Source organism: Carassius auratus, chromosome 44, assembly GCF_003368295.1.
Source record: "Carassius auratus strain Wakin chromosome 44, ASM336829v1, whole genome shotgun sequence".
NCBI lineage: Eukaryota > Metazoa > Chordata > Actinopteri > Cypriniformes > Cyprinidae > Carassius > Carassius auratus.
The window spans coordinates 6,455,351-6,476,310 of NC_039286.1; the positions used below are offsets into that span (position 1 = coordinate 6,455,351).

Consider the following 20,960-nt stretch of genomic DNA (forward strand, 5'->3'; position numbering starts at 1 on the left):
TTATAACTACACAATATATATTAAAGAATGACAGACCAATTGATATGTTAAAAGTGATTTATATATGAACAAGGTAATATTAATAATAATTTAATATTAATAATAATTTTGTGCTGAGAAACGTCGTTTTTCCTGACAACGACAAATTTAGCAGTAGGCATAATTTGGACCTACATGGCTGCTTGTCAGGTAGTGGAAGGTGGACTCCCATTTATTCAAATATCGGCATAATTTTGGTTGGTGATTAATTCAGTGATTTTGGCATTCGGCGTCCTAATCCATCATCGCACATCACACTCATCTACTCTCTCGAAGTTCACTTCCCGCTACTTTTTCCCTCTTCCTCCCGCACGCTGGCGCCGCTGTAACTGTCTTCTTCTTCGATGGTAGCCTAAGCTACTGCCACCTGCTGTACTGGAGGTCAAGCAACCCAAGTGCAAGCCAATTCACAGACACAGATAGTTGCGTGTTCTGAGTTAACACACATAGTGTAAAATTACGGGATATTTTACGGGAAAATACTAAAACGGGAAGACAGCGGGAAAAGACCTAAAATACGTGAGAAACCCGGAAAAAACGGGAGGGTTGACAGCTATGTCATTGATTTGCTTAATTCAAATTATCTAACAGGACAGGCAAATGATGTATTAAAAGGGAGGCTTGATGCTCAGTATGTTATCTTTTTTGAAATGTTAGAAAATCTATACATTTGGTTCATTTGGGGATAAAAATATGTATATCCCCTAAATATAAATTCCATGAAGTGGTTCTCAACTTGGGGGCCTCAACAAAATACCACATAAAAATAATATAACACTAATATATAATTAAAATACTTAAAGAACCACTGCCCTAAAAAAATTGATTGTTAAAGTCTTAATGTTTGTTAAAGTTTCTTAAACAATGTCCTCTCTTACAGAAAGTTCTATAGTGTATTGAAGGAATATTTTTTTAATGTGGTTCTCCATTGATTTGCGTAATTCATGAGACAGAAATGACATGTCCCAAATAAAAAGGTTTTTGTTCATGATTCTTTTTGATTAGATACATAATCAACATTTGTTTGCAAAGCTGACACTTCAAAGTTTACTGTTCAGGAATCAGAATTAGTCAAACTGTTATGATAATAGAGATATATAAGCTCAAACATAAAAACAAAAATTAAAATTAAAAAAATATTTTTTAAATGTATTAAAAAAAATGTTGATGTAGGATATGAGTTCAGTTTACCAAAGCTTCAACTGAATAGCATTTAACTTAATGTAATTTCTAAACCCTATCCCTGAACGCCGGAAACGGGAATTTTCTGTCTCCTCCATATATCCTTTTCTATCTTTTAACATGTATTCGACTCATGTAGAATTTTGTAGAACATTCTAGCGATTGCGTAATGGGAAAGTCGAAGACGTTTCTCAAGAGTCATGTGACTTCTCAACGTCACACGGTCAGACTCTGACAGAGTCGCGGTGGGCGTGGCTAACGGATTCAGAGCAGACAAGCATTATTACTGCAGCCAACGTAGACGCGAACCAACACGGACTCTGTTTTTGTTGTCATTTAGCAAACAAACGTTGCATTTTGCTGCGCGCTTCATATACTGAAGGGGTAAGTCTGTCTCAGTTGTCTGTCAACGCGTTGCATTTGCTTTTTTCTAAGCAAATATTGTTGAATAATGCAGGTGTAAGGACATGCCACTCGTGTTGTCATGGTGTTGTTTGATGCGCCAGATCACGGTTTATGTTTTCACGCGATTAAATGTGTCAGCTCGGGCAACACATTTCTGTCGTTTTAGATCTATATATAAATCATTGTGTCTTATTCTGCTTCGATTGACATTGTATGTTACAACAAATGTGTTGATTCATATATTGACGACATGCGTAGTGTGCCATCCGGTTATACCAGCGACAAATTAACACAGATTCATTGTTAGGTTAACCTACTCCAGTTTTGATTGAACTAATTAAACGGCTTATTTGTGTGTACATTTTATTTTACATTTTTGAATGGCTTTCCTGTCATATATTTTCTGCTGAATGGAGGAAAGTGTGGTAACGTTACTTAAACGTAGTTTGCACCAGTGTCCCACGTGATTAATTAAAACGTTTTCTATTTTTAACCTATTTAGTTTGTGTTAAAGCTTAAGTAATTGGAGACCTTATATACAAAGCCTTTATTAAGGGTACTAGTTAGTGTTAGTAGTTCAGTTTGAATGGAGTGGTGGAGCGCATGATTTGTGGAAAGCCATTTAACTATTCTAACCAACTAACCTTAGTGTTTTGTTGTTGTTTTTGTTAATGCTACTTATTTTTAATTACTAGTAGGTAGTCAAATAATAACAAATACAGGTCAGTTTCACCATTCATTAAATACTAGTACTCATTATTTAGATACTACATACTTATTTAGAAATGTTAATAGTAACAATGGGAAAGGATTCTGAGACTAGTATCCAATAAATAAATACTAAGCTTGAGGTACTGATAGCTATTGGTAATAAATACTAGTACCTATTGAATAAAACTGGTCAAGACAGGTATTTTGAGGCAAGGATAAGTACTGTATTTAATAAATATGTACTAGTATCTAAAGACTATTAAAATAATTAGGCTGTAGTGAAATTGGGGGTGGGGGCTGGTGGGTCACTATTGACCTAATTGGTATAGTGTAAAAATATGAAGTAACACAAAATTAGATACTATTTGTTGTAAAGGAATAACTGCTTAAACAGCTTGCCATACAGAGTCTGTCATGGTTTCTTTTTGCCAAGCTAAGGGACAGGCAGTCATATTCAAATCCATGCTTGATTAAATGCAGACTAAGCAAACAACTGGAAAAACCTCATCACGTGTCTGATGTGCAAGACATTGATAACCGCAGCATCTTCCTTTCAGCGTGACGTTGCATTTTTGACATCGTTCATGTGCTTATGCTTGGAGCACATGATGCATTAAGCCCAGTGAGCTTTATCATAGGGAATCCTTGTAATATTTTTGAGGGATGCACGATAAATATCGGCTGATATTTAATACGCATCTTGTCAGTAAAGCTAGTTCTGTAATCAGCAGTAAATCTCTACACTTGCGTGATTTCATGTGGAGCAGCATTTATTACACAGAGCCGTTGTTCACTGACCAGCTGCGCGAAACATGAGCAAAATATGATCGTGGTTTGGAGCAGCTTGTCAGTGAACAACGGCTCTGTGTAGATGCTGATTACAGAACCGGCTTTACTGACAAGATGCAAATTGAATATCAGCCGATATTTATCGTGCATCCCCATATATATTATTTGTTTTATTTTCTCTCAAATTGATTTGCCAAGTCACATCCTACTCCCTTTCAACATTCAGGCCTACTCGCCCCTTTCTACCCCTCTCAGCAAATTATACAGTTTGATACCCACAACCAATCCCCCAGTCTTGCTTAAACCATGATCAATTGTTTCTTGACATTAGTACATTTTGCATTGTTTTTCTGTTAGGGCCTGCACATTTTTTTCAGTTTATCAAACAATAGGTGTTGGCGATCTGTCCTTTTGTCTTGTAGCTGAGGAGTAGGTGGCTGTTTTCTGTTGGGTACAGTGATTAAGGCCCTGGTGCTTTTCAGCTGACTAAATGTGAAAGTTTGTCATTCAGTTGATGGACAATTACAAATGTCTGCTCAGCTCTTCACTCTTCAAAGTCTTCAAACTTACCTGATTTAGCTCAGTTCCTGTGCATTGGTTAGCTGCCGTAAAATGCTCATGCATGGATGCAAATCCACTGCAAACAGAGTCACAGACATAAAGCTGCTTTTAATTCAACCAAGAACTCCATTAGTTTATTTTGCATAATGTTATTGTCATTTAATCTATGCCATTCAGTGTAGATTAAAACCACAGTCTCCAATTTATATGGGAGCAACAGAAATTGTCATTTTTTTAGCTGGTGATTTAAAACTTTTAGTTCAGACGTGTTTTATCAGAACATCATGGATTATACACAACTTTTCTCTTATGCTCATCTAGGGTTACATTTATTTGATCATAAATACAGATAAACAGTAATATTATGCACTGTTAAAATAACATTCTATCTGAATATGTTTAAATGTAATTCATTGCTTTGATGGCAAAGCTGAATTATAATATGCTGATTTGGTTCTCAAGAAACATTCCTTATTATTACCAATGTTGAAAACAGATGTGCTGCTTAATATTTTTGTGCAAAAGTTAAAACTAACAGCATTTATTAATTTGAAATATATTTCTCTGTAACAACATAAAAAGTATTTACTCTTTCTTTTGATCATGCTCCCTTGCTGAATAGTATATATATTTTTTAAACTTATATTTTTTAAAATTCATTGCATTAATTATATTTATATTAGCAGCTATAAGTATCAAGGAACAAACTGAAATAAACAAATTGAAGTAAACAAAAATATATCAAAGTGTAAATCAATGTGTTTATGATTATGGTAATAAATTAAATAATCTGACAAATACAAATTTGCAATATCAAGCAACTTGACAGTTTTTACAGTTGAAATAGCTGGAAGTGACTGACGGCGGAAGCAGCGCACATTCAAGTTAAAAATGTCTGCACCTGCTCTCATGTTTAAAATAAGTTGGATATATATTTATAAAGTTAGTCTCTGCAGGATTAAAATAAAATGCTAACTTGTTATTTTTTAGCAAATTGCCTTCATATACTTGCTTTGCTTGGAAGTAATTTGATTCTCACTGAACAGTCCAATTTAATTTTTCATTTCCAGTAACTCCCTAGGCCAGTCATAAACATGAACCTGTGGAAACCCTTCCTGCTGAGCTCAAATAAAGTATGCTGGTATCAGACAGGAAAGCAGTTTTTTTAGATTTAGAAAGCAGCAATTTTTAAGACATAAGTGTTCATTGAATCGATTGTAAATTGATTTTCCATGTTTAAAAAAAAAATATAATATATATATATATATATATATATATATATATATATATATATATATATATATATCAACGCCAAATAATGGACGAACTTAAAGAGAGCGCTGGAAACGCACAATTCACAAAATTAAAGTCAGCAATATTTCTTGCAGAATAGCAAACAGCAACAGGAGTGCAACATTCTCGAAAAAAGTATATGCAGTGGACTCACGATCGCACAGTTTGTATACCACTTTGTTCTCCATTTTCTTTGCAAAACACTAGATGCAGCGATTGAAACCGTGAAACTATAGGTGCATAAAATTGCTCTGTATTTTTTTCTTTCGCAACGCCTATTGCAATTTCAGAATTCTTTATTTTCTTTTTCTGCCTGTTTGTGAGTTTTGTTTCATCTGTATTTTTTAATTGTTTAATTCTTTTAAAATTAATATGTTGTACAATAATTTGGTTAAAATTGATTCTCTTTTTTCGTTTTCGAAACTTTTTTTGGTTGGTCTGATCAATTGTGCAATCGATTTTCGAACAAAAAGTGACAGCCCTATCACCAATACCGATCTTTTTAAAGCCTTCTTTTTATCATGTAGAATTATTTATAGTTATGATTCAATCAAGATTTTTTTACATTTATTCAGGGCCTGAATTTCATTTTTGAAAATTAATTCCTCTGTTAGGTGACTTAAGTATCATGCAATGTATCTTTTTTTTATTTTTACAATAGTGTTAATTGTTGCACAACAGCTTACACAGTGCAAGCCTGATTTTGTGAGCTGTATGTGAGGATCTCACATACTCTGTTTTAAGTGTGTATGTATTCCATGTGTGGTACAAAAGCAGCATTGACTGTGCTTTCACACCCGAGTCCATGGCTGTTTATCACAAACACATTTATCCATTATTTTTATTTTAAATCCAAACATTGTTACTTAAAATGCTTTTTCAACATTGTGATTCTTTTGATGCTTTTTTTTAAAATTGTTTTTACACAGTACAGTAACACAATCTTTTATCAATTGTTCAGTGCATTTTACTTTTGCATTTACTTTTAGATTTATATATTAAGTTCATAAAGCAAAATATTTAAACTACTTTTCTTACGTTATCACAAACATTCTAAATTAAATTAAATCCTTTCTTTTGCATTTAAATCTTTATTACAAGCAATCCTGCGGTTCATAAAGTTTAATTAAGAACTTTAAAATCATTGCCTTGTTTATCTAAAAGTGCTCTTTTCCTTTAAACCTAGCCAAAATACCATAGCTATGTGTTGGCTGTGAAACACAGTAGACTTTAATTATATGCATTAATGGTGTAATTACTCAATTTTTGTGTTAATGCATGCTCCTATTTACCGCAAACAGTGCTCTGTTACTTTAATTCAGCGTGCTGTGCAGCAAAAATAGACCCACGCCTGTTTCACACATACCCTGTTTGCAGTTGCCATGCAGTCTTTGTGCGTAACGTATGTGGTGTAGAAGTAGCACAGACTTATTATGCTTTCACACAGAACATGTTTGCAGTCCGCTACTGATCCACAGCTGTTCAGGCCACAAACACAACATTTGTCTATGATTTTGATTTCAAATCATGTAAAAAAAATATTGTGATGTGCACTGTGATACTCTTTTATCACAGTACGGTAACAATATTTCATAGTCATTAGTTTAAACTCAATAAATATAAACAACATATTATTCATGCATTTGACTCCTATGTTTGTGTAATAAGTTGCCCAAGCAAGCAGCAACACATGTAAACATAACATTTAGCCTACTTTTCTTGTTAGACTATCACAAACATTAAAAACTCAACACTGACAGAAACAGTCAACTCCCGTGTTTTTTTTTTTTTGCATTTAAATCTTTATTACAAGCAATCCCACTGGTCTTAAGGAACTTTGTTTTTCTCCTTCCATAAAAGTGCATACATTATGTTGCCTTGTTTATATAAAGGTGCTCTTTTTCTTGTTTTAAAACTATTCAAAAAGCCATGTATTAAAAAAAAAATATGCAATGCATACGCACTGCAGACGGAGTATGTGTGAAACAGGCATTAGTGTGGAAACATTTAGTGATCGATCGATATAGATTTTTTTAATACCGATACCAGTCATTTGCATGTTTATAATAAATAATTAATTTCCATAGAGTTGTATTTATTTAATGTTTATCGGCAAAATAATGGTTATATATTAATAATGGTTATAATGGTTATATATTAAATGTTAATACAATTTAGGGTGTTTTAAACAAGTGAATCATGTTAAAAGTTACATGCGGTGGCCGTGCTGGAGCATTTCCTGAGCATTAACCACATCAACCCACTGAGCGAACATGAAAGCGGCTCCACCATACTAATGATGCATGGACCAAATTTCCAACAGAAAGAGAATTAAATTCAGGGCTTTTTTTTTTCTATTTTTTACATGTGCTCATTCATGGCTGTAATATTTAACTCATGCAAAGTTATGTATTTATTGGGAGAGGATATTGACGGATTATCTGCGTGACTCCGACTTCACAAGAATAACGATGAGCATAGACAACAGAGAGAGAATTTAATTCTGCGCTTTTATTTCCAACAATCCCTCATTCATGGCTGCATAATAATTCAGGCAAAGTTACGTCTTTATTGGGACAGGACTTGATGGATTATTTAACATGACTCTGTGAGTTGGTCTTTATTTCTTAGAGCCAAGCTGCATAAACTAGCCTACATATCAGGCATTTATGTAATGCAGCGGTTCTCAATTCCAGTCCTTGCGCCCCCCATCTCTGCATATTTTGCATGTCTCTTTTTGTTAATAAACCTGATTCAGATGACCAGCTCATTAGAAATGAGCTCTGTGCATGAACTGTGTTGTCACTGGATTTACGTTGCGCAACGTCTTCACACACAGACAAGTGTGACATCATATACGTCTCTAAATAGCCTAAATACAGTTAAAATTCATGTCTCGCACACTTCAGTGCACTTTGAATGGAACATATACGTTCACTTCAGAATCATGGTGGAATATTCAGTGATGTCCACTTTTCAGGGCACTTTCGTTCGAATAGAACAAAAGTCTGAAGCGATAAGAGAAACGTACAAAATGTGCAGAGCAGGGGGGTGCGATGACTGGAATTGAGAAACGCTGATGTAATGCATCTAATTTGTGCATAACTGGCTGTTATGTTAAATAAAGTTTACTAACTATAGCAAATCAAGTACCTGCATGCCGTCTCATCTCCCCTCAGACATGCTGAATTCTCAAAACACCCTCAAGATGGCGCCGTTTATCGGTGAATGCGATATTATAAAACCGATATTCGATTATGATAAACTAAAATATTGGGGAAATATCAGTAAATCGATATATTGGTCGATCTCTAGAAACAATCTCTGCACTGCTGCAGACGCACCGCTCCTAAACACACTGCCAGATTGCAACCGTGTGTGCATTGTGAACACTTTAATCCATTAACATGAGCAGAAAAAATACGCACTGCCTCATTGTTATTACACACTGCAAACAGAGCAATATGAACCTGGCATTATTATGTGCGTGCGCTGCAAGTGTGCATGAGCGCACGACTTAAGGAAAGCTTGTGAGCGTTGATTGGTTTAAACACTGGCAAGAATTAAAAAGAAAAAATGCAATTTATATGTATGTGTGTGTGTGTGTGTATATGATCTAGGACGTCTTGCATATGTTAAAAAAATGCTTTTATCAAGACTTTTGTCACTGGATATGTCAGGAAAAACTATGTGGAATGGCTTTATTTAATTCCTGCTGCTGTGAAGGGGGACAGTGGAAAACAGGCCAGAGGCCACTGAATACAACCTTCTGTTAAATGCTGAGCTGACATCAAGTCACATGGGATTTGGCCCTTAAATGGGATGGTGTTGCATAACTGCTGTTATTCATGAAATCCGTTAAGGGGAGAGAGATTTTTCATAATGACGTTTATTTTACAGTATTATAATATGTGTTAGAGAGAACATCCTTGTTCTATTCCCTTTTATTTTACAGTTGATTGCAATTTTTTTTTAATTACAGTGTTTAGTTAATAAATTCTTGTAATTTGATTCCAAGTAGGCCTAGTAGCAGTAGTTTTTTGTTTGTTTGTTTGTTTTTGTAGTAGTAGTTGTTGTTGTTTAGTTGGCTATGCTAATTTCCCCTATTTTTACATTTTAAATGGACCTCTCTGTCATTAAACACTCACTTTAAAAAAAAAATGAAGGGGTTTCCCATCAACTCATTTATTCAGATGCACCCATTGCATTTACTTCAACATCAGTGTCCATAGCAACCCCTCTCCCTCAGCTGCACAGCCTGGGTTACCAGGAAGCTGATTTGTGCTCTGCTGAAAGTGAGTCAGAGCTTCGTGTGTGGATAATGTATGGCTGGGTTGCCAGCAGGTTTTTTAAGGTGTTGTCTGTTCTCGGTATTCAGTCAAAATTCTCACTGAATCAGGCCCTTTTGCCTTCTACTGGCCCCTTTTGTGTTGAAATGCACCATTATTCAATGGACTACATGAACTGAATCTTTGAGTAAGCAGAGCTGGATTGTTCACTTGCGGTTTGTCAAGTTAGAGTTGGTTTGATCAGGGGCCTGTACCATGATGGTAGCTGAACAAATTCAGAGTTAAAGGATTAGTTTTGAGTTGACAAAACCAAACCTCTCCAATCCGGCTTTGTTGGTACCATGATGCTGTTCACTTTTGTCAGCTCAGGCTTTGATCCTGAGTTTGTGGAGCGCATGCACATGAATGTGTGACATCACTGGCGAACAGCCAATCATGAGCCTTGCAACACAAAATATGTTTGATTTACTACTCGGGAGATTCAAAACTAAAGGTTAAAGGTTTTGCTAAAGGTTAAGAGATGGAAGAATATGACAAATTTAAACTTCATATGAAAAATTAGGACAAATAAAATCAATAATATTGCTCTATCAGAGCAGTGACAAATGAAACTTGTTAACTTAGTTTATACATTTGAAAATATATAGTGATAGAGACTCGAACAACTAAGGTCAGATTTTTTTATTTTTTAAGTAGTGCAATCTATATCTTATTTATATTACATGATCTGTATACATTAATATTCATTTAAAATAAATGATTCTTAATAACTGTTAAACTAAAATTGCTTGTGTGTAAAAGATAAATGATAATAATAAAAATATGAATCACAATAATTATATAAATCACAGAATGACTCATTGAGTAAGTAATTATCATTAAAGTCAGACTTTTTTATTATTTTTATTTTTTTTAGCAGTAGTAACCTTTAATTTGGAGCAAGATAAACTGGGGGAGTGATTTTGTGTCAGAAATGTGTCACTCTTACTTCTGATTGGTCCAACCTCAGTTTGAGATCTCTAAACCAGAACATAATGTGCCCCGGAGCAGGTTAGCCTTGGAGTGAAAGTTACTATGGCAATGAATGCCGCTAAAAGCCAAGCCACTTACGTGGTACCTAGAACCCAGTCTAAATAAATGAAATGAAGAATAAGCAAACGTTTCAGAACAAGGCCCGCTACCGTGCTTCCACGGCCAAAACAAAGGCTGAAACAAATCTGTATGTTACAGTATAGAGAAAAGATGTGTTGATGCTTCCATTTCATGATGATTATAATGTAGTTATCACTTTACAAAAGCAGCTGCACTTCATATTGAAAGTAGTCATATAACATATTTTTATTTGTATTGTTTTTATCAGTATTCTTTTTATATCAAAATGATATAAGATGATTTAATTTATTTAAAATCTGAAAAACTGAAAAGGTTATTTTAATCCACTGAAAGACATTATTATTGAATTAATGATCTGTATCTGTAGTATTACACAAATAGAGTATCAGGCTGTAAGCTTGGCATCATGCTAACATACTCATGTTGACATGTTGAAATCAACTATTTCAATACTACTGAGCTCACAGCGCTCCAAATTGGTTAGTTCTACATTTCCAGAATGTTTAGGATGCTGCTTTAGATTTGTAGTGTCACCTATTTAGTTAATTTGTTGAACCACAGTGATGTGATTATTTACTTTACTACTATTACATTAATTTACTATTCTGTACATTTGAACCTTTCTGTTTTCTGTCAATATCAGGATTCAAGTGAGGGAAGGAGACATGTCCCAGGACAAGCCAAACTATCCTATAATGGGGGAGAATAACCCCCTTCACAACAGTGTCTATGGGCCACCCAAAATTGATGCTTTTGGAATGCCTCCACCCAACTATAGCCAGGGTCCAGGGGCACCTCCGTATGCAGCACCAGGACCCTACACCCAGCCCGGTTACGAGCAGCCTCCGGCACCAGGGTTTGGCCCTAGTCCGTACCCACAGGGGCCCTATGTTCAGGGGCCGTATGTTCAGGGGCCGTATGTTCAGGGGCCATACCCTCAGAGTCCATACCAGCAGGGGCCCGGCCAGCCTGCCTTTGGTGTAGATCCTAATGGCAAGTATCTTTAGGAAGTTAATAGGAGAGGAAAAACTTGTTTTTCAGTGTGTACCAAGGTAAAATGCTTAACCGAAGAGTTCCATCAAAAGATTACCAGCTCTGTTAGAACTGAAAATGTATAATTTGTTAAATTCTTACCTTATCCATAGTGCCTGCTGTTACAATTAGGATGTCTCGGTGTAAACTATAAAATGTGCTTTCCTTTCCAAACCTATAGAACCTATTTTAATCTGTCCCTTAGTTCAGTTCTCCATTTATGTGGGTGTTTTATTGAATGATGTGAGTGCTCTAACATAGATTAGACTTCATCCATCACATGTATTATTTGTATTTGTTTTTTTGACAGCTTCTGTGGAGAGCCCTGGATACCACGGTGGAGATGGACCCCCCTCTTACGATGGCAATGATGAGTTTGTGAACTTTGGCTGGGAAGATAAGAGTATCCGACGGGCCTTCATTAGAAAGGTAAGCAGTATACTTAAGAAACATATTCAGGTGGGATCTTTGTTGAATTAATTTAAAATGAATTTGTAGAAAGAGTCTCATGATCCAGGTTAAATGAGCAAGAATGGAACCTTCCAGGGTCACAGTTCCAGGGTTCTCAGAAGCAGTTGTTGTCCTATTTGCTTAAATGGCAAAAGAAAAATCAATATTTCAAAAAGAAATAAGGAAAAACCCTTACAGCAGATCACAATTTTTTATAATTTAATGCCAAGGTAATATAACAATAAATGTTATAATGGATTACTTTTTTTTTTAATGTAAATTAAAATGCCTTGCTATATTTACAGTGTTAATAACTGTGGAAATGCGTGTGATGGACTTTTAGAATCTGTGGTTCTAATGTGAAAAAGTTAATCAGTGTTTAAAAGTCAAAGTAATTTTTATTGTAATTTTTTGGTCAACAAAAGTGTGGACTTCAAGTGTTTTTAAAAAGCCAATGCTGACACTAAAACTGCCACAAAGAGGCCTACTTTTGTTTATTAGCCAGAAAGAAGTGTAACTTTTGTTTATTAGCCAGGTACGAGTAAATGGTCAATTATGATCCAAAATGACCAAATATCAACAAATAAATGAAATGAAATCTCTAAAAATGTAACATGCATTTATTACAGACTATACAGTAAACACGCAGTTAAATTTCAAATACGTGTATTAAACACAGTTACTGGAATGAAGCAATTTAACAGATGTTCTTATTAAATGTTTGTTACTATTGTATGTAGCAGTACAGTGTGTCAAAGAAAAACTCTGTTCCGTGTCTCCTTTCTCAGGTGTTTATGGTCTTGACCGTGCAGCTGTTGATCACCTTCTCTTTTGTTGCCATTTTCACCTTTGTAACTGATGTCAAAGTGTTTGTACGGAGAAATAAGTGGACGTACTACGTGTCCTACGTTGTCTTCTTTGTTTCACTGATCGTTCTGAGCTGCTGTGGAGAGTTTCGCCGCAAACACCCATGGAACCTGGTGGCACTGGTACAACTGCCATTACTTACACATTATTTAGTGTGTTCGTTCTACACTGTGCAAGAAAACATATCCAGTAGTGTTTTGTGAACTTAAAAAAATTTGTTTAACATTGTTTAATGTTTTAATATAGAGTGAACTCTAAGTTTATATTTCAATTTAGGTTTGTTTACTCTGTACTCATTAACCCCTTCCTGTATTTCTTTCTCAGTCCATCTTGACCCTGAGTCTGTCCTATATGGTTGGAATGATTGCCAGCTTCCATAATACAGATGCAGTTATCATGGCAGTTGGCATCACTGCGGTGGTCTGCTTCACAGTTGTGATTTTCTCAATGCAGGTTTGTTTGCTCTAGGAGTCTCATAGATTTTCATCTTTCATTTTATTTTATACACACTTTGTGCTACCGAATCATGTCTTCCATGCATCCTTCATATGCGGTAAACGCCACTAATTGTCATTGTCCTTTCTCTTTTTCAAAAATAGAGCAAATATGACTTCACTTCCTGCTATGGCGTTCTTTTTGTCTGTATGATTGTCCTGCTCCTGGCCTCTATCCTCTGCATCTTCATCCAAAATAAAATTCTCCACATTGTCTACGCCTCGCTCGGGGCCCTGCTGTTCACTTGTGTAAGTACCATACCTTAACCTATTAGCATTCTGGGGTTAACTTCGTAAGACAGTTATTTGTAATCAAATCATGCAAATACTCTAAATGGTTCAAGAACAGCATGCAATGTACTTTGGGTATGCCTTTTAAGGCATTTTATACAAATTTTACATTATTGCTAAGGGGTTAATATTTTTTTTTTCTTTTTTTTACGAAATGTATACTTCTATATTACTAAGACTGTTAAATTCATCAGACCTTCTGTTCTTCAAACAGTTCTCTACTTGCATTAATGAGAACCTTTAAAACATCTGGCATTCTAGCTGTCAATTAAAAAAAAAAAAAAGAAGTATAAAGTTGTTGTACATCTAAGCTTCTGTCTCTGGTTAGATTTGCACAAAATGTTTTCTTCTTTCATGTCTTCATGCTTATTCAATTCAGAAAATACTTTGTATTGTAAAAATTTCAGCAAGATAATGAAACTGGTTTTTTCAAGTGCCAAAATAGAACACTATTGTTGTAACTTTTCTCAGAGGTTTAGACTAATGGCTGGAGTGGGGCTCTGCTGTTACACATTAAGATTAAATGACCATTAGAGAGAAAAAAAACTAATGAATAGGGTTTGGATGGTTTGTCTGCTCAATAGAATGCTGCTTTGGTGAACAATCTTTCGAAAGTGGAAACCTAAACTTTGCTATTATATTTTGATTGTTTGCTATCAAAGTCATCATCCTTTGTTAAAACAGTAAAGAATATGTTTTTTGTTTTTTTTTGTGAGTTAAATTTAAATCGTTTTACCATCTGTCTTAAACTAGGTCACCAAACTTGAGCCCTTATGAAATTTCCAATATTCCAGTCTGACTGGCTGTATAAAATCATATGCCTTTTGGAGCAATGAGATTAAACATTTGGAACTGAAATTGTTGGAACACCAGGAAATTACAGTTGCTCTTATGCTCACCGAGGCTGCATTTATTTGGTCAAAAATATAATAAAGACGGTCATATTGTGAAATATGATTTCAATTTAAAATAACCTTTTTCTAATTGTACATATTCTAAAATGTAATTTAATCCTGTGATGGCAAAGCTGAATTTACAGTCACTTTTGATCAGTTTGATGTGTAATAAAAAAAAAAGTACTAATTGTAAACTTTTGAATGGTGAACTAGTGAAACTGATGTAGGATTTGCTGATGATTCAAGCCCATATGATTGTGTAGTTTCTGAATAAAACAAGATTGGTGCTGCTAGGCTTAGTGCTATGTTTGCTAGTGTGTTCTAGGTTATTTCTACTGTAGGTGGTTGCTTACAAGCCTAACGTGTTAAAAGATCCCCTTTGCCAAGTCTCTATAATATTCTAAATATTATTTGAATAACTCCTTCAGTGTAAGTCTATGAGATCTGAAACCGTTCAGCTTGCTTTATTTCCCCAAGCACAACATGTGGCACTCAGTTCTTGTTTGTTCTTTCACAGTTCCTGGCTGTGGACACCCAGCTTCTCCTGGGCAACAAGAAGTTGTCCATTAGCCCAGAGGAATACGTCTTTGCAGCTCTTAACCTTTACACTGACATCATCAACATCTTCCTTTACATCCTAGCCCTCGTGGGTCATACCAAGGAATGAATGCATTCCCTTCCTGCGAGAAGAGGGAATGCAGTCCACTTTGCACGGAATGATGTACCACCTCACATCTCATCACTTTTCCTCGTATGCTTCATTTATTTGTCTTTCACATTCCCTGTATGTCAACATGTACAGGCTGATCAGGCCATAAGCTCTTTGTCCTTTTCAAATTGGCAGTTGCAAACTCAGCTGGCAATTTATTTAAATGGCATGGCAGAAATTCACTTTGACCATGGCCTGGTTGACAGTGAGGGAGCAAGAAAGAGCAAATATCAGTGGGTGGAGATTTGTATGGCAGAGTAATGAACATTACTGATACTAATGTGCTCCAGTAGTTAACATAACATCTCTGCATGATAGTCTAACACAGCTAAAAATGTCAGACAGACATATAGATACTTCTCCAAACATTTGCATATATTCAGAAGCTGTAAATCAGACAAAGCGCACGCCTCTCTAGTTCTAGGCATGAATATCTGAATATCGGGTCATGCTGCTCACTAATGTGTGCATTTCTGTTTTATAACATTAATGCTTTGCAAAAAAATACCACCAAGATCTATACACCAAGATGACAAACGTTTGTTCGGTTGACTGTATTATCAACAGTATAACTATGAGAAGTAAAATAAAGCCTGTATATAGTTTGTCTTTCGGTTTTTTGTTTTTTGAGAGGAAGGTGAGCTTGTGAGGTTGTCCTGAAAAACTTAAATCTTTCCAAAGGTCAGTATTTGAGGCTCAAACACTACATGACTCTCTTCCTCTTTTTAATGCTGACTACTTTACTTTTTTTTTTTTTCATTGTGTATATGTGTGTGCAAATGAGGTAAAAAGATGTATGACCTTATTTTAATAAATGTGAATGGAATATAGGATTTATTTGATGCTTTGCATGTTACCTTGCAAAAATGTTCCACGTGCTGGAGAATAACAGGATATTTTTAGGATAATTCTTGCATTTGATGTTTTTGTGGTTATTTATAAGTTATTTATTAAAATGCAAGAGGAAGCAATAGACTGCTGGGTAATGGGCAAATTGTCATGAACATGGTAGATTTAAGAGTGATACATTAAATAATAATAATAAAAAAACACTTTTCAAAATAATTGGCTAATTGCAGTATACAAAGAAAGATTTCTGTTTAATAAAATTGTGAAGAATATTCGTCCTGCATGGTTTCAGGTGTAAATGTAAAATGGTTTCAGAGGTATTTAGTCAACGTAAAGCATTCACTGAAAGTTCATGTACCCAGCTGAAATCTTCTATCTTGCATGTGGAGCTCTTGAACACAGAACTGGCTGTGAAAGTATGCATAAGCTTTTTTTTTTTGTTGGTTTATATTAATGAAATATTTGTCTCTATTACTAACTTCTGCATAAGTAAAGCTATAGTGGATTGAGGTGTATAGAGTGTGTTTGGGCTTTGTAGATCTCTTTGCACTGTACATTTGATTTAAACTGAGGATAACTTGTATTCCTCTGCAGCCTGTTTGCATTTCAGTACAAAAATAAAATTTGAGGAAAACACCACTTGAAATTGTCATTGTACTTTTAGTGACTGGAGTAGATTGCAAATTATATATGAAATGTCGCATGATGTGAATTGTTGAAAATGGTTGTGAGACTAATTTTGACTTCACTCACAGAAAAACAGGGTCAGAAGCTGTACAAATCATTCGGGTGTTAATATGTATTAACCATTTATGTACAACTGTCTACCTTTTGAAAAGGGTAGTTGACTAGTATTTATAGTTTATTAGTATTTGTTGCTTAGTCATGACCTAAAGTCTTATTTTTTAGTAAAAAAAAAAAAGGAAAATAGTGTAACCTTTTTTTCTCATCATATGATCATGTAAAAAAAGTAGAATTTGTTTACTTTAGTATATGGTTTCATATGACTGTAAACATGTTGCCTCTTAAGACATTATAAATAATTATACACATGCAAAAACAACAGTAATAGTATAAAGTACATATTCTTAGTGAGGAAATGTTCCAAAAAACCACAAAGGGGACCTATAGTGGAAGAAACATAAAAGACCAGAGTGGCGGGTGATGTATTTGAAATGTCCACATCATAGACAAAATGATCAACTTAAATTTACCTTGTACTTAAATCAAGTGTAAAGTTTTAATGTTGCGATCTGAGATGAATCATTTAATTTCTGTAGCTTTTATAGTTAAAAATATTATTCAAAATGGTTGAAAATCACTTCATATTAAACCCATTGTAATACTAAACATTTAAACAATAAATGTATGTTTAACAGTCAGGAAACTTTCCATGCATCTCTCAGTATTTAGTTTGCACAGGTTTTTTCGTTTGTACAATTAAGTCACAGGCCCTGATCGTCTTCCCTGTGTACTCCACAAACTCGTTCTCCACATCCTGTATTTCAATGATCAGGAGTTGTGGAGGTGGCTCAAACAGGGAAGAAGTGGATGGCTGAGGCTTCACCAGACTGGGAGGACACACTTGAGTTGGAGAGCAATGCAGATCAACAACTTCATCTGGTGAAGGAGTGGGGCTCGAAGGAATCACCAGTTTGGGAGGGTCGGAGAGAAAAGAGTTCATCGGGTGCTGGAGTGGGATGCGGAGGAAAAGCCAATGGTTTGGGAGGATCCACCTGAAGAGGAGAACATGGCAGAGTCTCTTCCTCAGGTGCAGGAGCTGACTTTTGAGGATGCATTGGTGGTTTGTTGACTGGTCGGCAGGGGCTTGAAGTGAGCAGCTGGTAGACTTTGGTGTTCAGAAACACTTTGAAGCATTGGACGTTCTCAGTCTATTGGCTTCAACAAGAAGGAAGATCTCACTGGAGGACTGACTACAGTTTGCTGAGGTTTGACCTCCACAAGAAGGAGTTGGCTCAGTGGCCTTTAGTTTTCTCATCTTCTTTTTTTGTCTCCAGCCTCTCTATGCTCACTTCCTCCCTCAGTCAACTTATCTAGATTCTGCATCTCTCTGAATCTGTCAGATTCTTTTTTTTCTGCTGCACACATCCTTTCTCTTTTATCCTATCCAGTGTATCTCTTTCTTTTTCAGCCTTGTCTTTATGACTTCCTCCTTCATTCATTTCTCTCTCCTTCTTCACCTTTCTCTTCTCCTGTCTTCCCTCCTCTTTCTTTCCATACTGTAAAAAAAAAACGTTTTTTTTTAAGGTTGTAAACAAACATTGTAACATTATTACAATACTGTCTATACTGTCTTTCTATTTCAAAATGTCACATTTAACTTTGGAATTTATGGTGAAATTTACCTGCATTTTCTAAGGGGATTTTTTTCTACACCATTTTCTTTTTTCTTTTTTTTTAGTTTTGTTTCATTGTAAGCTGGTAGCTTGCGGCATCTTTTTCTGCTCGCCTCAGCTCGCTGACTGTGTGGTCATGGCTACGATTTGTAACAACCTCATTCTTGCGAGGTGAGACTGCGCATGCTCACTGAAAGTTGACTTGACGTTGGACGATTTTGTAAATTTAGGGACCGTCTATAAAGTCACATACGACATTGGTACACACGTTTCAAACTTCAAAAGCATTTGAACAGAATTGCTTACAGTCACAAATTAATCTGTAAAGTGTTCAGGTAGGTGTCAAATATACCTTTTAGATTTTTGATGTTTATGAAAATAAACTGCCAAACAAAAGTGCAATTTTTTTTTTACTAGCTAAGCTCAAACACAAAATATGCCATAATTTAAAGCTAAATAGCATTTGAGGAGAATGACTTATATTCACCCAACCTACTGTAAAGTGTTCATGTATGTGTCAGCTATAATGCACACCTTTTTGATTTTTGATATTCAAATAAACTGTCAAATCATATGTAAATATTGATAATGTTATGACTGTAAGTCATTCTACTTAAATGTTATTGAGCTTTAAATGATGGCATTTTTTGTGTTTGAGCCCAATCGGTAGTGAAATACATTGTAATATTTATACATATTTTGACAGTTTATTTTAATTAATATCAAAAATCTAAAAGGTGTGTAATTATAGATGACACCTACATGAAGACTTTCAGTTGGTTCTGTGACTTTGCGAAGAAGCAATCTCCATCCTGCTTCAATGACTACCATCCTGTTGCACTTACTCCCATCATCATGAAGTGCTTTGAATGGCTAGTCATGCACCACATCAAGTGTGCCCACCCCCCCCCCCCCCCTCCCTGGACCCCTTCCAGTTTGCATTTCGGTCCCACTCAGCACTCACACATTTAGATAAAAAAAGACTCATATGTCAGAATGCTGTACTTATACTTCAGTTCAGCATTCAACACAATCATCCCTCAACAGCTCATTTACAAACTGGTCCAGCTGGGTCTCAACACTTCGCTGTTCAACTGGCTGTTGGACTTTCTGACTGGAAGACCTCAGGCAGTATGGGTCAGCAGCAACACATCCAGCACCATCACACTGAACACTGGGGCCCCCCAAGGATATGTGCTGAGCCCCCTCCTCTTCACTCTGCTGACCCAGGACTGCACACCGTCACACAACTCCAATCTCTTCATTAAGTTTGCAGATGACACGACTGTGGTGGGTCTCATTAGCAACAAATATGAGACAAACTACAGGAGCGAGGTGAGCCGCCTGGCCGGGTGGTGCAGTGACAACAATCTCTCTCTGAATGTGGAGAAGAGGAAGGAGATTGTTGTTGACTTCAGGAGAGCACACACTCAGCATGTTCCTCTGACCATCAACAGTGCGACTGTGGAGAGAGTGAGCAGCACCAAATGTGTGCACATCACAGAGGAACTCTCCTGGACTGAAAACACAGTAGCACTGGCCATGAAATCACAGCAATGTCTCTACTTCCTCCGCAAACTGAGAAGAGCTAGAGCCCTGCCCCCAATCATGTACTCCTTCTACAGAGGCACCATCGAGAGAATCCTGATGAGCTGTATCACTGTGTGGTATGGTGCCTGCAACGTGTCCTGCCGAAAGACTCTGCAACGCATGGTGAGAGCAGCTGAGAAGATCTTCGGTGTCTCTCTCCATTCCCTCCAGGACATTTATGGAACCGCCTCATCCTTAAAAGCCCTCTGCATCACAGGTGATCCCACACACCCGTCACACAGCTTCTTCAGTCTGCTGCCATCAGGGAGGAGACTGCGGAGTCTCCAGGCCAGGACCAGCAGACTGAAGGACAGCTTCATCCATCAGGCTGTCAGGAAGCTGATCTCGCTCCGGAACTTGCCCCCCCCCCCATATTCAATATATTTCTGTGTGAAAGCAACCACGTTCCGGGATTGATTACCGCATTGAACCCGGGTCGGGGACCTAGTAACATTGCGGGGTTCGACCCGGGACGAGCGCTGACGCAGAGATCGTTTACTTGCTTCAGTGAAAGTATAACGTGCCTAGCGTTTTCGACTCGTACATTACACGTCACACGCTGTTGTCACGTGTCGTTATGGGATCTTCAAGGGTTGTGTGTGAAAGCACGCACATATACCGGGTCATCACTGGCAGTGTGAAAGTGCAAAATCTAGCGACCCGGGAACAATTGCAGGAACACTTTACCTGTGTATTTGCCGGAATGGCAGTGTGAAAGGGGCTTTACATATGACACTAATGGAACTAACGTCATTCTACCACCTCATCAGTCAGTTAAATAAAATAACTGTTCTTGGTCCCTTGTCACTTTAATCAGACTGAAAAAGTTTTTTTGCACTAATAAAACTTTTTATCTGCACTGTTTGTTCACTTCACTGGTTTGCACTCTATCTGCCTTGCGCTGCTTTATTTAACTTTATTTTTAATTTTATTACATGTCTTTTTTTTTACATTCCCTTATTATGTAGTTGTATCTTATATTTTATATTTGATCTAGATTTTTAGGCTCTACTGTTTGTGTTATCTGTATGCACCGGTGGTCT

At 36.3% G+C, this 20,960-nt stretch overlaps 1 protein-coding gene across 1 annotated transcript; it reads left to right on the forward strand.

Moving 5' to 3' along the window:
- Positions 1 to 1,456: 1,456 nt before the first annotated feature.
- On the forward strand, positions 1,457 to 16,609 carry LOC113062291 (protein lifeguard 1-like). Its single transcript, XM_026232041.1, has 7 exons — positions 1,457 to 1,605; positions 11,026 to 11,375; positions 11,725 to 11,843; positions 12,653 to 12,853; positions 13,056 to 13,184; positions 13,331 to 13,474; positions 14,930 to 16,609. The coding sequence occupies exons 2-7, from the start codon at positions 11,048 to 11,050 to the stop codon at positions 15,077 to 15,079; spliced, it is 1,071 nt and encodes a 356-aa protein (XP_026087826.1). The 5' UTR covers positions 1,457 to 1,605; positions 11,026 to 11,047; the 3' UTR covers positions 15,080 to 16,609.
- Positions 16,610 to 20,960: the final 4,351 nt, after the last annotated feature.

Coding starts and splice junctions, on each gene's coding strand:
- LOC113062291 (XM_026232041.1), top strand. CDS start 11,048: ATGTCCCAGGACAAGCCAAACTATCCTATAATGGGGGAGAATAACCCC. Junction 11,844..12,652: donor GACGGGCCTTCATTAGAAAG/GTAAGCAGTATA, acceptor CTCCTTTCTCAG/GTGTTTATGGTCTTGACCGT. Junction 12,854..13,055: donor CATGGAACCTGGTGGCACTG/GTACAACTGCCA, acceptor TTTCTTTCTCAG/TCCATCTTGACCCTGAGTCT.